At 37.9% G+C, this 15,949-nt stretch overlaps 1 protein-coding gene across 3 annotated transcripts in view; it reads left to right on the top strand.

Moving 5' to 3' along the window:
* The window catches only part of dennd4c (DENN/MADD domain containing 4C), a 149,569-nt gene that overhangs the window by 49,075 nt on the left and 84,545 nt on the right, over positions 1-15,949 (top strand). For 2 of the 3 annotated variants that reach the window (XM_072281796.1, XM_072281795.1), the window contains 5 exons: positions 3,589-3,658; positions 4,669-4,838; positions 6,493-6,734; positions 10,965-11,031; positions 11,162-11,220. In XM_072281796.1, the coding sequence (XP_072137897.1) occupies positions 3,589-3,658; positions 4,669-4,838; positions 6,493-6,734; positions 10,965-11,031; positions 11,162-11,220 (608 nt within the window). Of the gene's footprint in view, positions 1-3,588; positions 3,659-4,668; positions 4,839-6,492; positions 6,735-8,946; positions 9,044-10,964; positions 11,032-11,161; positions 11,221-15,949 lie in introns of those variants that run through there. The other variant, XM_072281797.1, reaches the window with a different exon arrangement.

Here is a 15,949-nt window from a genome sequence, read left to right as displayed (position 1 = left end):
ATAAATAGCATAGGGGAAAACACAATGTTTGTCTTCACACAAAAAAATGGCTATAAAGGTACTGGGTGCTTGGGTTATCACAATCCTAAATTCCTGTTGGTTGGAGATTTAAATATGATCCCATATCTAAGAGAAAAAGCACATAGAGAGTCATTTAGTCTGACAATGGGGGAAAATGCTGGAAGCTGTACTATGCAACATGTTGTCAAGAAAATAAATTGATCCAGCTCTGATTCTATTCAAAGGAAGTCATGGTTGATTAATCAAATTGGAGTTCTTTGAAGATGCATTTAGTATAATGCAGGAGGAGTCAACAATGTATATTTGGATTTTAGAAAGATTGTGAATGAGGCAATTGGAGATGATGTATTGGTGAGATCAAGAGTATGAATAAACGTGACCTGACATTAACAGACTGTAACTACTGGGGATACTGTAAGGATTAATGTTTTCTCTAACCATCTATAACTGCATGAAAGAAGAAATCTGGTTTTAAATGGTGAACAGGGGTATTGTTAACATTTAATGGGACCCACCCATTGCCCTATCGCTGAACTGTTCCCACAATCTATGGATTCACTTTCGGGGACTCTTCATCTCATGTTATCAATATTTATTGCTTATTTATTATTTTTACTCTCCTCCCATCCGGTAGGCCCTGCAGGAGCCTCTGCTCCCGCACCAGCAGGCACAAGAAGAGCTTCTTCCCTTAGGCTGTGACTCTGCTGAACCTTACATCACAGCGCTAAGCAGTATTGCACCCATATTGTGCTGTCTCAGTACTCTTATATTTGTGTGCTGTAGCACTTACTTTTTATTTGCAGTTATTTTGTAAGTAACACTACTCTTTGCATTTCTGGTTAGATGCTAACTGCATTTCATTGGCTTTATATCTGTACTCGGCACAATGACAATAAAGTTGAATCTAATAATTTTTTTTACTTGTCTTTGCAAAATTTGTTGCTTTTGCACATCGGTTGTCTGTCTGTCTCCTATTAGATGCAGTCTTTCATTGATTCTTTTATATACTGCAATTTGAGAGACTGCACTAGCTACGTTATGTGCATTCCAGGTGTCCTTGGCTAAAGTTGCTGAGGCTCTGTCACGTCATCAAGTTAATTCAAAACAACTTGGGAAATTTCTGGATAATGGAGAAATTGAGTGTATTGGGATAGTGCAGGAAGGCAGTGTTGAAGTAGATCAGATATGATTTTGTTGAATGAGGGTGCAGGCATGACCATCTGAATGGTGTGTTCTTGGCTCTGTTTCTTGTTTATGGTTTAACAGATTATGGGTTCATTCCCTTGAGGATACTGACTAACTGAAGTGACAGGTGTCACTTGTTCTGGAGCTAATTAATATGCTCTTTTTTGGAATGTGTGCACTTTGCTGGAAAGGCCAGAATTTAATGCCTATCCCATAACTTCTTTGAATGTAGTGGTGAAGAAGCACCTTGAACTGCTGCAGTCTTTCTGGTTAAGGTACATTCAAAGTCATGTTTGGCAGTAAGTTCCAGAATTTAAATCCAGTGATAAACAAGGGTTGATGAAATATTTTCAAGTCTATATGGTGTGTGTCTTAAAAGTGAGTGTGTTTCCATGTTCCTGCTGCTCTTGTCTTTGGTTCGTACTGGGAGGTGATGTGGAGCAGTGGGGTGAATACCTGTCATGCATTTTGTAAATGGTACACACTGGGACCACTGTGTGCCCATGGAGGGAGGGAGTATTTACAGAGGTTAATGCTGTCCAATCAATTGCCAAAATCCTACACCAGTAGGTTCAGTAAAAGTTATTACCCTACAGCCATCAGGCTCCTGAACCAGCATGGCTAACTTCAATCATTGGTACTTTAAGCTATTCTATGACCTACAGACTCACTTCAAGGACTCTTTACAACTCATGTTCTCAATATTATTTTTTATTTGCACACTTTGTCAACTTTTGCACATTGGTTGTTTGTCAGTTTATGTGTAGTTTTTTTCAATGTAAAATTCTATTGTATTTTTCCCCTTGTCTGCATGAAAATGAATCTCAAGGTAGCATAAGGTAACATATATGTACTTTGATAATAAATTTGCTTTGAACTTTGAAGTACTTTCAAATATTGTAACACATGGGGAAAATACCCAGCTTTTAAACTTGAAACCTGTGGTGCTACACATGTTTCTTCAAAGTTCAAGGTACATTTATTGTTAAAGTATGCATACCATTTACAGGCGTGAGATTCACCTTCTTGTAGGCAGCCACAAAAAAGCACGATCGAATCCGTGCACAACAAAGACGGTCAAACAACCAATTTGTGGGGAAAAAAGAACAAATCGTGCAAACAATTTAAAAAAAAGTTAACAAATAATACACAGAATCATGAACTGCAGAGTCCTTGAAAATGAGTCCACAGCCATGGAGCCAATTCAGAGCTGAGGCGAGTGCTTCATGCACGTCTCCATGAGTGCTTCACAAGTGAACATGTCATGGCTCACATAAAGAAGCAATACTTAATGTGAATAAAGACGTTGATTATAAGCTGGTCGCGTGAACTTGGGGTTTTATGTGGCTGAACCAGCATTCTTGTGTTTTGGAGTATCCATACTTGTTTAATTTTCCCTGCGGGAAAGATACCAGCCTTCAATGGCTATTTCATTAATTTCAGTCATTTGCTACTTAAGGCAGTTAATTCATCCTCCCCATTTTTCAGCTAAGATTAGTCAAATTTAGATCTACCCAACCAGATATCAAATAGTGAACCATTCTGTTCTGTTCCAAACCTGCAGTTGTCATTTGAGGTAGCTGGAAATATACTTGGGCTATCTCCCAAAATTTTGTTTGGCAGTGTTGTAGTAAATTGAACTTCCTGTACTTGGCAAAGTATCTATGTATTGACTGTGAAATATGTGTTCAAATACAGTATGTCATTAGGATACAGTACAATAATATGTTAGAATTGTATGCTTATAATCATTAGCATGCAGACAATACAACTACAGAGTCATTTATCTTACATTTTGTTGGTTTAGAACTGGTGTTTTCCTACACAAGATAAGTTTGGACTTCATTCATTTAGAGATATATTTTAAAAAAATGTGTATATCCATGCTGTGCTTACAGCCTATTTGGATTCAGATGGAACTGCCAAGTGTGAATATAACTGCTCTGGTTCATGTTATCGGAGTTGAGCTTTACTCTTTGTTAAATTGTCCCACCTTGGCTTTTTGAATTATTAAGTGGAGGACTGAAAGTGGCTGAAGTACAAGAAATATGATAAAGAATTTTGCTGAATCCTTAGTGAAAACTTTAAAGTTGCTGAAGTGCTCAATGTGGTTTATTTTGTTCTGGGCTGGGTGATTACTCATTATTTGTCACTAGACTGGTAAAGCATACTGCTGACAAATCAAATAATGTAACTGCTGGATTTCTGCCATGACGTTATTTGCTTCAGCAGTTGCTAGCATCTAGAGCTAAACTCTAGAAAAGTGAGTAATTTCCTCTGTTTCAACATATCACATACTTCTTGACACAAAAGTAATTAGTGTAAGCCTTTATTTAAGTAGTAAAGCTAGGGCTATATATAACTTTGTGTTTCTATTAACAGTGGGGTTCCAGTGTCTATCTTTGTTACAAGAAGTCTGTTCCTGTTTCCAATTCGATTGCATATAAGGCCGGTATGTTATCTGATTCATAACCTTTGAAAGTTTTTAGGAAATACACAATTTGTACTTTTCATTTTCCCCTGCTGTAGCTTTAAAATGGAAACTTGAACATGGGTTTTGCATTATTAATTTGGGAGAATGCCTGAAGGTCAAGCTAACTGTGGAAGTTGCAGGACAGATGTCCTCCTCATTAACTAGATAAAATCACCTCTAATTCATTGGCTAAGCACTTACTTTTTGCCCATGATTTACCTCCTGCAGTAGTTTTGACAAAAATGAAATTAGCTCTGGTCCTGTTTGTGTTTTTTTTTAAACAGTATGGTCTTTGAATTGGCTACAAGTAACTGTGTTCATTAAAATGCATATCCCTGTGAAAAACAGAAATTCAAACACTGCATTTTGTTCGCATGCCACTGCAAAATGGTTTGTTGTGTAACTTAATGGGTTCTTCTAATTAAAAATGGTTAAAGTGCTATCAATAATCAATTTATGACTATGTATTACAGGTAATAGTGCATAATTTTTAGATTATCATACCATGATAAACAGATAGCTTTCTGTTATTAATATTTTAACCATATTTTTAGTGATTACTGAATAAGACATTTAAATTGGGCTGCCAATTGTGCCTTTGCTGTTTGACACCTCGAGTAGTGTTTTTATGCAAAGTAATTTATGTGCTAAATTAAGTATTGTGTTCTATTGTGAGCCAATGACATTTGGTGTTTGGAAATGATCTGGTGTGTTATCTTTTTCAGAATGATCTGGCACAGAATATTTTTCAAACCAAAACATTAAATGTTCTGAAAACTGGTACCAAGTTACATTGGCTTCCTAGTAATTGTGTTTTGGAGCAGCTATTGTGCCTTTTGTAATCTTTGATTTGGAGACTTGCAAATTTGTAAACAAAGGTTTATGATACAACAGTTAAATAAATTTGGGGAAAGATTTTAAAGTTGAGCTACATTGTACTTTGTTTCCTTCAAGCACGTTGTATTCAATGCTACATTATCTTTTTTCAGGATTAATATGCCGATATCCTGAGGAGGACTATGAGTCGTTCCCACTGTCAGAGTCAGTGCCTCTCTTTTGCCTTCCAATGGGAGCTACTATTGAATGCTGGCCTCCCCAGACAAAATATCCATTACCAGTTTTCTCCACCTTTGTGTTAACTGCTTCATCAGCAGAGAAGGCAAGTTCAGAGAGAAAAAAATTGCATTGTATTTTTTGTCCTGGTTCAATCAGCTTTATGTAAACATATAGGATTATAAACCCCCAAACACGAGGAAATCTGCAGATGCTGGAATTTCAAGCAACACACATAAAAGTTGCTGGTGAACGCAGCAGGCCAGGCAGCATCTCTAGGAAGAGGTACAGTCGATGTTTCGGGCCGAGACCCTTCGTCAGGACTAACTGAAAGAAGAGCTAATAAGAGATTTGGGAGGGGGAGATCTGAAATGATAGGAGAAGACAGGAGGGGGAGGGATGAAGCAAAGAGCTGGAAAGTTGATTGGCGAAAGGGATATGAGAGGATCATGGGACAGGAGGCCTAGGGAGAAAGAAAAGGGGGAGGGGGGAAAACCCAGAGGATGGACAAGGGATGTAGTGAGAGGGACAGAGGGGGGAAAAAGGAGAGAGAGAAAAAAATGTATACAAATAAATAATGAATGGGGTATGAGGGGGAGGTGGGGCATTAGCGGAAGTTAGAGAAGTCAAACCCCTCAGTAATCTAAGCTTCTGTTTTCCCAATGAAATGTTGAATCAGGGTGCATTTCCCTTGGTTGAATGTTAAAGATGGCTTGTCATTAAATTCGCAAGTTTTCCCTTTGTCCAGTGTTTATTTGTTCCTCACTTGAAACTGTTATTTTATTTCTTTATTGCTTATTGAATGGCAGAACAAACTAGATGGCCTACTCTCAATCTTTTTTTTAATGTTTTTGCCTTTACAGCTGTGACATTTCAAAAGTTAGGTTATTGATAGACTGATAGAAATTGATTATGTAAGCATCAGTCTAAATTGACAAAGACTATTGGGTGTAGCTTTCATATTTGAGATTGAGGAACAGGGATGTTAAATATAGATTATTTTTCATTTTGATCCATGTTCCTGGTGCAGCAAAACTTTGTAAATCTACTGTATGACTGTGTGGCATCTGCCTCAGCAGGTAATGTTTCCCACATTCCCTTATGACTTACTGCACTCCCTTGAAATTTACATTTGTTTACTAGGAAGTATATTCTGTGAAATATCTAAAAATGTGTTGATATAAATAACATCCAATATTTCAGAAAATTCCAGCACTACCAAAGTCCAAAGCTTGCAGTATTTTTGAAGTTTTGCTGGTTTATGCTATATTAATTAGCTTTTCTTAAGCCAAGCATGCCTGCAAATATTAACTCATTATCTTATATGTACTGAAGAACTGAGTACGTATTCTGAAGTTTAGAATGTTGGAAAATATGGATTTGGAGTTGAGACAAAACAGGAACAAAGTTCAAACTTTAGGGCTATTACTGATATAAAAAAAATTTGTTATCAAATATTATGTCTGTTCCAACAATCAAAAGTTTTTTAAAGAGGAAGTGGTTCAGTAAACTGTAACTACTAAGCAAGAGGAAAGCCTGCTTTATCTTGGGAAAGTTGATTATTTCAAGTATGCTATGAAATCTTAATTCTTTTACCAACTGCCGATCAGTTTGAAAAGCTGCTGTCTTGATAGACTTGCTCAAAGATCATTCGTCCATTTTGTCCAAAATCCATAATACTGAATTGCTAATCTGAGTAGTCTATTACCTCTTCTCTCTAATTTGAGGAACTAATTTTTGACTGTGACTTAATACAATAGGTTTATGGTGCTGCCATCCAGTTTTATGAATCATATCCAATAGAGCAACTTAACGAGAAGCAGCTTGTGCAACTCGGCCTCATCACCGCTGTGGGGAAGAAACTAATCAACTCCAAGTCTGTGCACACCAATAAATGCATCTGCCTTCTGTCCCGCTGGCCCTTCTTTGAGGCATTCCGCAAATTTTTGATGTTTCTGTACAAACTTTCAGTCTCAGGACCTCATCCTTTGCCAATTGAGAAGTATGTACAATTTTGAGTTTGGGTTTGCTTTTCCAAGTCATAGAATTGAAAATACAGTAAATTTTGAAGTAACCTCATCTTAAAATTGAGTTTTTCCTTGAGTGCTAACACAAATTAAACAAATCAGATCAAACTGATCACAACAAGAAGTGTTGGTACTTGCAAAAAGAATAACTTTTAATTTGATGTAATAGATGCACTCTTCCCATCAATGTCTTTGAATAGTGAATAGTTGTGGATGATTTTATGTCTGTGACTGTATCCTTTCTTCAATCTACTTAAATTTGAAGTTGCTGTGTCACTCAATTTTAATGTTGTGCAGTTATTTGCTTAATTCCATTTTCCTTACCTATGCTTCCCATAACAAATGAACGGCTTCAAACTACTTTATTGTTTTTGAATCATAAAGGACTGATTTTTCAATATATTGATTTAAAAAGCAGTCTTGACAAGCCCTGTCATGCTGCTTGAACTACTTTAAGAAAACAAAATTAGAACCTGTATTTTTTTTACTAGATTTTATGTATATTTTTCAGACTTGATGCACAGTGGAGCCTAAGGAAGTTAAGAAAATTATTCACTGAAGTCATGTGTGCAGGCTGAATTGGACTGTGACTGTTGTTTGAGTTGTTAAAATAATTAAAACTATATATTCTGTTGGGATATTGGTTGTTTTCCAGGAATTGGAATTGTAGGCTTCCCTAGATAAGGAGCATTAAGTTCAAATTGAAATATGGGTTCCCAGAACAATGTTAAGAGATTCTTCAGCCAAAGTCCAACACAGTTTTTTCCCAAAATTGTTTGAAGGATTGTTCTTGGTTTCAAGCTTGGTGATGGAGAAAAGGGTTTCAGATGGATGCAGAAGTTGTAGCAAACATGGTTTGCAAGAGCTTCAGTTGAAAACCACATTTAAAAATCTAGTTCATTAGTTCATTGTAGCTTTATATTTATCTGGAAGAGAGAAGTGGAGGGAAAACTGTTATGTCTGTTACATGCTTAAATCATGTGAACTAGCAAAATACTGCTTGCTTTAAGCAATGAAGTTCTGTTCCAACAGAAGACATCTATCCTTTTTTCATTTGCATGAGAATTGTGCAGGAGGACAGAGCTGTGATTTCAAATTATTTGGGATTTACAGTCTTTTTGAACTGTTGATGACTTTGACTTTCAAACTTACTATTTCAATTACACATGACAGAGAGGTATCATGGTTCATTTTACCCAGGGGTTTTGTATCTACAGCTGCACTAAGTTTTTGTTAGTAATAAGGGTTCCTAAAGTAGTGAAATCAATGGACCTATGTGATATGTAGAATTACCGAAAGGAATGCTAAAGGTGACCTTAACAGGTATTTTACAGTTTTCAAGCCAGAATTCCCATTAAGCTGTCCTGTCGCTTATATTTAATATAAATGGGCTAAAAGCAATTGTGCATCATGTTTTGTAACAGTAAAATTCATGCAGCAAAAACACTTTGGGATTTTGTTGATATTTTTGGCAATAGACAAAAGGAGAGAGAGTAGTTTTGTTAAAGTGTAAGATTAGCTTTGTAATGAAATAATCTAGGTTCAAAGATCAAGATGGAGGATGATTTTGGATGCAAATGAGATAAAAAGAGAAATAATTTGGTGCCGAGAAAGGGAGTTTCTTAACCAGTAGTTACATTTCAGGAAAATTAAACTCAAAAAGTAACAGTTTCTTGAGATTTTACAAGTCTTTTTATCAATCCTGGACTGAGGGGGGAGGGACTGTTGACTGTTGACTCAGATCATGAGAGGCCTGTTTTGGGCATTTTTATGCCTTTGAAGGCGCAGATTGGAAGTCTGTGTGGGGTGCCACTCCACTGGGCTGAATGGACTGAAGTGCATCCATTTTTCCTCATTCTTCCCCAATTATTTACATTTCCTCACCACATTAACAAATCTTCATTGCTTTCTTGCAATCATCACCACCATAATGTGTGTTGATCAGTTTGTCTTGGTCTTCATCTCATTTCAGGTATTTTTTTTATCTTCAACTTTCACTCTTCCTTGCAACTTAAATGTTTGATACCTAAGGTTCCTGGTTCTGGTGTAAGATAACCTGAAATATCAGTGCTGCTTATGTAGCTAAAAATGATGCTTAACATGCTGAGTATTTCTAGCATTTTCAAATTTTCAACAATGGAAATATTTTGTATTTTGTTTTCAGTGTTTAAAATGGTTACCGAGAATGTCCAAGCACTCTTCTTGCTCTTTCATAAAAACAAAATAAAGGAAATGCAAAAGATCTGAAAAGTAGTACTGGAACTACAAACTGCACCTGTGACAAGCAAGAGAATTAATGTTTTCTATTGATGAGTTTGCAAGTGCTAATTTGATTTTGGTCAAGTTAATAGTCTGATTTGAATCATCTTCTCATTTGCCAAGAATTTGTGCCAATTGAATTTTTCAATTCTGGCAATGCTTTTAGTAACATGTGTTTTTGCTGCTTTCATTTTTTTTTGGTTGTTTGAGTGTAAGCAGTTGATAGGGCAATAAATGCAAACTGTACTGTATGCTGTCACTATGTAAACAGTAACAGTTTTGTCAAAGCTCCAATCCTGCAGTAAGTGCACGGCCCTACTGAAATACTAACAGTTACACCCAGAAGTGGATTCCAAAGTTCTAGTTGTATTTCCTACCTAGCCCCAGACCCTTATCTTTTTCCTGTTTTTCATCTAGCTTTTACTTCTATCTTGTTTGGGTTTAATCAGGTGACCCTTCTGCACTTTCTGTTTTCCCCTTCCAATCAACCAAAGTTAATTAGTTAAGCTTTGTAAATTAAAATGTTTGAAGTGTAATTTCGACTGTAGGGACTTTGTGCACCCAACCCACTTGAATATGATGCTGCTTTTGATAATTAACAATTGGACAGGTCTAAATTTTTTAAAGACTAAATTTATTTATACATTCTGTGATGTTACAAATGATTGCTAATTAAGATCCTTTCCCCGGTTGGTCCATTAGTTTGTTCTGAGAAGTTTTTTGGCTTGGTGTAAAAATTGTATGATCAATCTTGTTTTTGAATTTTTTTTAGCCTTGTTCAAGCATTCCTGGTGATCAGTTATCCCAAACGATTTATGCTATAATTAAACAAAAGTCATAAATATTACCTATTGTGGGATCACGCAATGCTATTATCACTGCATTGTCTGCATCTTGCCAAATTTAATAATTAATATACAGAATTAAATAAATTGAATAATTACACTAATTGTTTAAGTAATGTAGCCATAGCAGCTTCAAGTTTTTCTGGAATGAATAAATGGAAGTCTTGAAGGTTACAAGTTGAAATGTGGAGTATAACTCCAGTTTACTAAAAGTCTGTTATGCTGAGCAGGTATATTTTTCACTGCCCCTATGACAATAAATTTGACCTTGACTTTGAGGAAAATGGCAAAACCCATAGAAAGGTATAAATATAGAAAGCTGAGCTTTGTGTTGGACTTACTGGACAAGTAAGGGTCATCAAGGATGGGAGTGACGGTGGTGGATTGTTTCACTTCTGGGATTTTTTTAAGCAACAATGATCACCAATTAAATGTTGGAGGATTCTGATGTTCCCAAGCAGCTGGTGGATTTCTTGCCCTGGTAACTGCTCATTCACAACCTTGGATATCGATTGAGAATGGCTTCATACTCCACTGTCATTATACTTGAGGCTTCATAAGCTTTGGCAGGATTTAAGCCCATGAGTGAATAGAGCAGAAACAAACACTTGTAGTACTTTTTGTATTTGCCATTAAGGTTGTCACAATCACAATCTGAAATTGCTTAAAAAAAAGACTTCTCATTAACAGCCATTAGTTTGGACATTTTACTGTGAAAGAAATTTCCTGTCTGAAGACAGATGTAAAGGATTGCATGAGCCCAGCATTTTCTGTTAATATGAGCAGTCACTTTCTCAGCATTTAAAACTACCAGGTAGTTTCCTCTACCCCATGGCTTTATATTTATTTGTCTTCTGGCTTAGCTAATACCTAGCCATTTTGTTTTTTTTTTAGTTTGGTTAAATTAGTTGATAATCGTACACAACAGTACAGTCAGTATCAGATCTGGATCATAGCATATTAATATTGATACTGTCTGGAGCCATTTGTTGTAATAGCACTATTTTTATGTTTGTTGCCCTTCTGTTTACTGCAAACTAACTATAGTCATTTTTGTTTTGCCATTTATCATTTTTGAGACTTTTCTTATATTGTTTATAGGCATATATCCCACTTCATGCATAATGTTCCCTTCCCATCAGCCCAGAGGCCAAGAATCTTGGTTCAGGTAATGTGTATGCACATTGCTAGTTGTACAAAATTAGCTGTGGAGAGTTGAGCTTTTTACTTTTTACGAATATGATAATATTAGCTTGATTTCAGTTTAACTGGGTACTGAATGTTTTTCCATTTTGTAGCTATCTGCACTTGATGCATTGATTCTGTCTCAGCCAGTTTCAACACCCTTGCCTTTAAGGTAAGTAGAACTAAGAGGAAATAAAAGGTAATGTAACAATAACCTTTTGCCCTTATTCATGTAATTTGTTACTCCTTATTTCTGCATTTAATCCTTTGTTTTTAACCTTTAACCCTCTTAAGACCTCACTTATTTTTAAAACATTTGTTTACATGTTCCATATGCCCTCATGTAGCTTGGTCTATAATTTTGCTCAAAAAATGTGTGATAGAAACATAGAAAATAGGTGCAGGAGTAGGCCATTGGGCCCTTCGTGCCTGCACCGCCATTCAGTATGATCATGGCTAATCATCCAACTCAGAACCCTGTACCTGCCTTCTTTCCATACCCCCGATCCCTTTAGCCACAAGGGCCATATCTAACTCCCTCTTAAGTATAGCCAATGAACTGGCCTCAACTGTTTCCTGTGGCAGAGAATTCCACAGATTCACCACTCTCTGTGTGAAGAAGTTTTTCCTCATCTGGGTCCTAAAAGGCTTCCCCTTTATCCTCAAACTGTGACCCCTCGTTCTGGACTTCCCCAACATTGGGAACAATCTTCCTGCATCTAACCTGTCCAATCCCTTTAGAATTTTATACGTTTCAATAAGATCCCCCCTCAATCTTCTAAATTCCAGTGAGTATAAGCCTAGTCGATCCAGTCTTTCATCATATGAAAGTCCTGCCATCCCAGGAATCAATCTGGTGAACCTTCTTTGTACTCCCTCTATGGCAAGAATGTCTTTCCTCAGGTTAGGGGACCAAAACTGCACACAATTCTCCAGGTGTGGTCTCACCAAGGCCTTGTACAACTGCAGTAGAACCTCCCTGATCCTGTACTCGAATCCTCTTGCTATGAATGCCAGCATACCATTCACCTTTTTCACCGCCTGCTAACCTGCATGCCCACTTTCAATGACTGGTGTACAATGACACCCAGGTCTCGTTGCACTGTTCCTAATCGGCCACCATTCAGATAATAATGTGGTTTCCTGTTCTTGCCACCAAAGTGGATAACCTCACATTTATGCACATTAAATTGCATCTGCCATGAATTTGCCCACTCACCTAACCTATCCAAGTCACCCTGCATCCTCTTAGCATCCTCCTCACAGCTAACACTGCCACTCAGCTTCGTGTCATCCGCAAACTTGGAGATGCTGCATTTAATTCCCTCGTCTAAGTCATTAATATATATTGTAAACAACTGGGGTCCCAGCACTGAGCCTTGCGGTACCCCACTAGTCACTGCCTGCCATTCTGAAAAGGTCCTGTTTATTCCCACTCTTTGCTTCCTGTCTGCCAACCAATTCTCTATCCACATCAATACCATACCCCCAATACCGTGTGCTTTAAGTTTGCACACTAACCTCCTGTGTGGGACCTTGTCAAAAGCCTTTTGCAAATCCAAATATACCACATCCACTGGTTCTCTCCTATCCATTCTACTAGTTACATCCTCAAAAAAATTATGTAAGATTCGTCAGACATGAATTTCCTTTCACAAATCCATGCTGACTTTGTCTGATGATTTCACCGCTTTCCAAATGTGCTGTTATCACATCTTTGATAACTGACTCTAGCATTTTCCCCACCACCGATTTCAGGCTAACCGGTCTATAATTCCCTGGTTTCTCTCTCCCTCCTTTTTTTAAAAAGCGGGGTTACATTAGCCACCCTCCTATCCTCAGGAACTAGTTCAGAATCTAAAGAGTTTTGAAAAATTATCACTAATGCATCCACTATTTCTTGGACTACTTCCTTAAGCACTCTGGGATGCAGACCATCTGCATACCTAGATGTACCTAGATGTTTTTACTATATTCAACCTGTATATAAATGGGGTGGCTTTCTTCCTTTGAATATTCTTCAGATTGTATAGCCCAGGAACAGGCCCTTCGGCACACAATATTGTGCTGAGCCAACTGGACTAGTAATCAGATGGCCATCTAAATGAATCCCTTCTGCCTACACAATGTCCATATCCTTCCATTTCCCTCGTGTTCATGTACCCTATTTAAATATCTCTTAAAGCTCTCTACCACCATCCCAGCTAGTGCATTCCAGGCACCCACCATTCTGTATATAATAAAAACAACAACTTGCCCCTCACTTCTCCTTTAGACTTACCCACTCTCACCTTAAATTCATGCCCTCTGGTGTTAGACATTTCAACCCTGGGAAAAAGATGCTGTGTGCTCTATCTATACCTCGCATTACCTTATAAACCTCTATCAGATCTCCCTTCAGCCTCTTCTGCTCCAGAGAAACCGACCCAGGTTTGTTTAACCTTTTGTTATAGTTTATGCCCTCTAATCTAAGCAACATCTTAGTAAATCTCTTATGCACCCTCTCCAAAGATTCGACATCCTTTCTATAATGGAGTGGCCACAACTGTATGCAGTACTCCAGTTGCAGCCTAACTAAAGTTCTATAAAGTCCAACATAACTTGCTGATCTACTTTTGATTTCTTATTTTTCATTTTGCACATTTCTTCAGTATTTAATTTCCAGTTGAAAATTTTAAGTAAAAATATTTTATTCAAATGTATGAACCTTGCTGATTTTTATATAGTTTCAATTAACTTCAAACTTAATAAATTTGTTGATCAAAATGAATATCCAAAGAGGCATGTTACATGCTATTTGAATGTTTGCAACTTTTTTGTTTCCACTTGTGAGCTTACCCTGAGGATGGTTTGTGTTACTAATCATATTGACTGCTATTGGTTCTCTAATATATTTGCACTGAAACCATAATTTGTGAAAAACATCATGACATTAGTTTGATTTTTTTTTTTTTTTTTTTTGCCCAGTCTTCCCAAAGGGGAGACTGCAGTGATTCCCTTTGCAGTGTAATTTTGAGCAATTTGGAATGTATGTCTGTCTTTGTTTTACCCCAACTTTCTTTGCAGAGAAGCAGAGGCATTAACTGTAGCACTTCTGTTCTGGTCCTACTGAGGGTGACTAGTTCTAAGTTTAAACAGAATAGCAAGTTATTTTGTATTGTCTTCCCCAGTTATACTCGCCAACTCTTCTTCCACTATGTTGATGAATACATTGGCGCAGAGCTCGGCAATTTTACCAACTTTGCTTCCTACTTTCACCTTGCCCTTAAATTCACTTGGTCCGTCGCTGACACTTCCTTCCCTTTTCTCGATCTCTGTCTCCATCTCTGAAGGTCTCCTTTTTTCAGTTTTTTACTTTTCTCAGTTTCTTTCCCTGCATTGCATCTGTTGCCAGGATGTGGCTTTCTGTCCCAGGATATCAGAGATGTCCTCCTTTGGGGGGTTCACTCTTGCCACTATTGATCTGTCCTCACCCACGTCTCCTCCATTTCCCATACATCTCTGCTCACTCCATCTTTCCACCACCTTAATAGTGATAGTTCCTCATGTCCTTGCCTCCTTACCCAACACATTTGACACATTATCCTATGGAATTCCACCATCTCCAAAGGGATCCTACCACTAAACATCTTTACCTCCCCACTTGCTTTCCACAGGGGTTGCTCCTCAGCAATTCCCTTGTCTATTCGTCCCTCCCCACTAATCTCCTTCCCAGCACTTATTCCCCCAAACAGCCGAAGTGCTACACCTGCCCATAAACTACCTCCCTCTCTTCCTCATCTCCATTCAGGGCCCCAGGCAGTCATTCCAGATGAGGCAGTACTTCACTTGAGAATCTGCTGGGATCATCTATTGTGTCTGGTACTCCTGTTGCAACCTTCTCGACAGTGGTGAGACCTGTCATAAACTGGGGGACTGCTTTGTTGAGCACCTCCACTCCATCTGCCAGAAGCGGGTCTTCCTGGTGGCCAAACATTTTAATTCTGATTCCCGTTCCAACTTGGATGAGGCCGCACTCAGGGTAGAGGAGCAGCCCCCATGGTCTGTTTCCCCTCCATCCCCGCTCTGACCTTTTACCTCTTCTCACTGCCTATCACTTCCCCCGGGTCTTCTTCTCCTCCTCCTCCTCCTTTCCTTTCTCCTACTGTTCACTCTTCTCTCCTATCAGATTCCTTTTTCTCCATGTCACCTTTCACACCCACTTGGCTTCACCTATCACCTTCCAGCCAGTCTCCTTCTCCTCCTCCCCCCCCCCCCACTCACCTTTTTAATCTGACATCTTTCCCCTTCCTTCTCAGTACTGAACAAGGGCCTTGGTCTGAAACATCAACAGTTTATTCTTTTCCATAAATGTTGCCTGACCTGCTGAGTTCCTCCAGCATTTTGTGTGTGTTGGTTTACATTTTCAGCATGTGCAGACTTTTTTTGTGTTTGTATTGTGTGTGTATATATGCACTCAAAGGTATGACTTTATGAAAAGCTATTTTTATTTCTATGCCCAAGCTAAAATGCTGATGATGTGCCACTCCCACATTGCGTAGCCAATATCAACATTTGGCATTTCCAAATAAGGTACAACAAAATAAAACTTTAGATCCTGCTGTGAGCCTTATGCTTAGTCTTCCTCCTAACCCACTTACCTTACAATAGAAGCAGCTGCAGATTTGGAGTGAAGTTGGCAATTGTTGAACTTAGATTAGTTTGGACGTGTGATCAAGTTTGTCACAACTCATTGCAGAGACAAAATGTTGTAACTGACCAAGTGTCATTTACTAATATTATGAAATGGAGTGTATTGAGCAGTTTTGTCAGTGAATTTTGCCACTAGTTTATTCCAACATTCACTTTAAAAAAAATCAATAGGTTCAGTACAGAATATGATCAGCTGAAGTGCAAGGCTA

This window comes from Mobula birostris, chromosome 17 (assembly GCF_030028105.1).
Source record: "Mobula birostris isolate sMobBir1 chromosome 17, sMobBir1.hap1, whole genome shotgun sequence".
NCBI classification, from domain to species: domain Eukaryota; kingdom Metazoa; phylum Chordata; class Chondrichthyes; order Myliobatiformes; family Myliobatidae; genus Mobula; species Mobula birostris.
This window is presented reverse-complemented; position numbering and strand designations above follow the sequence as displayed.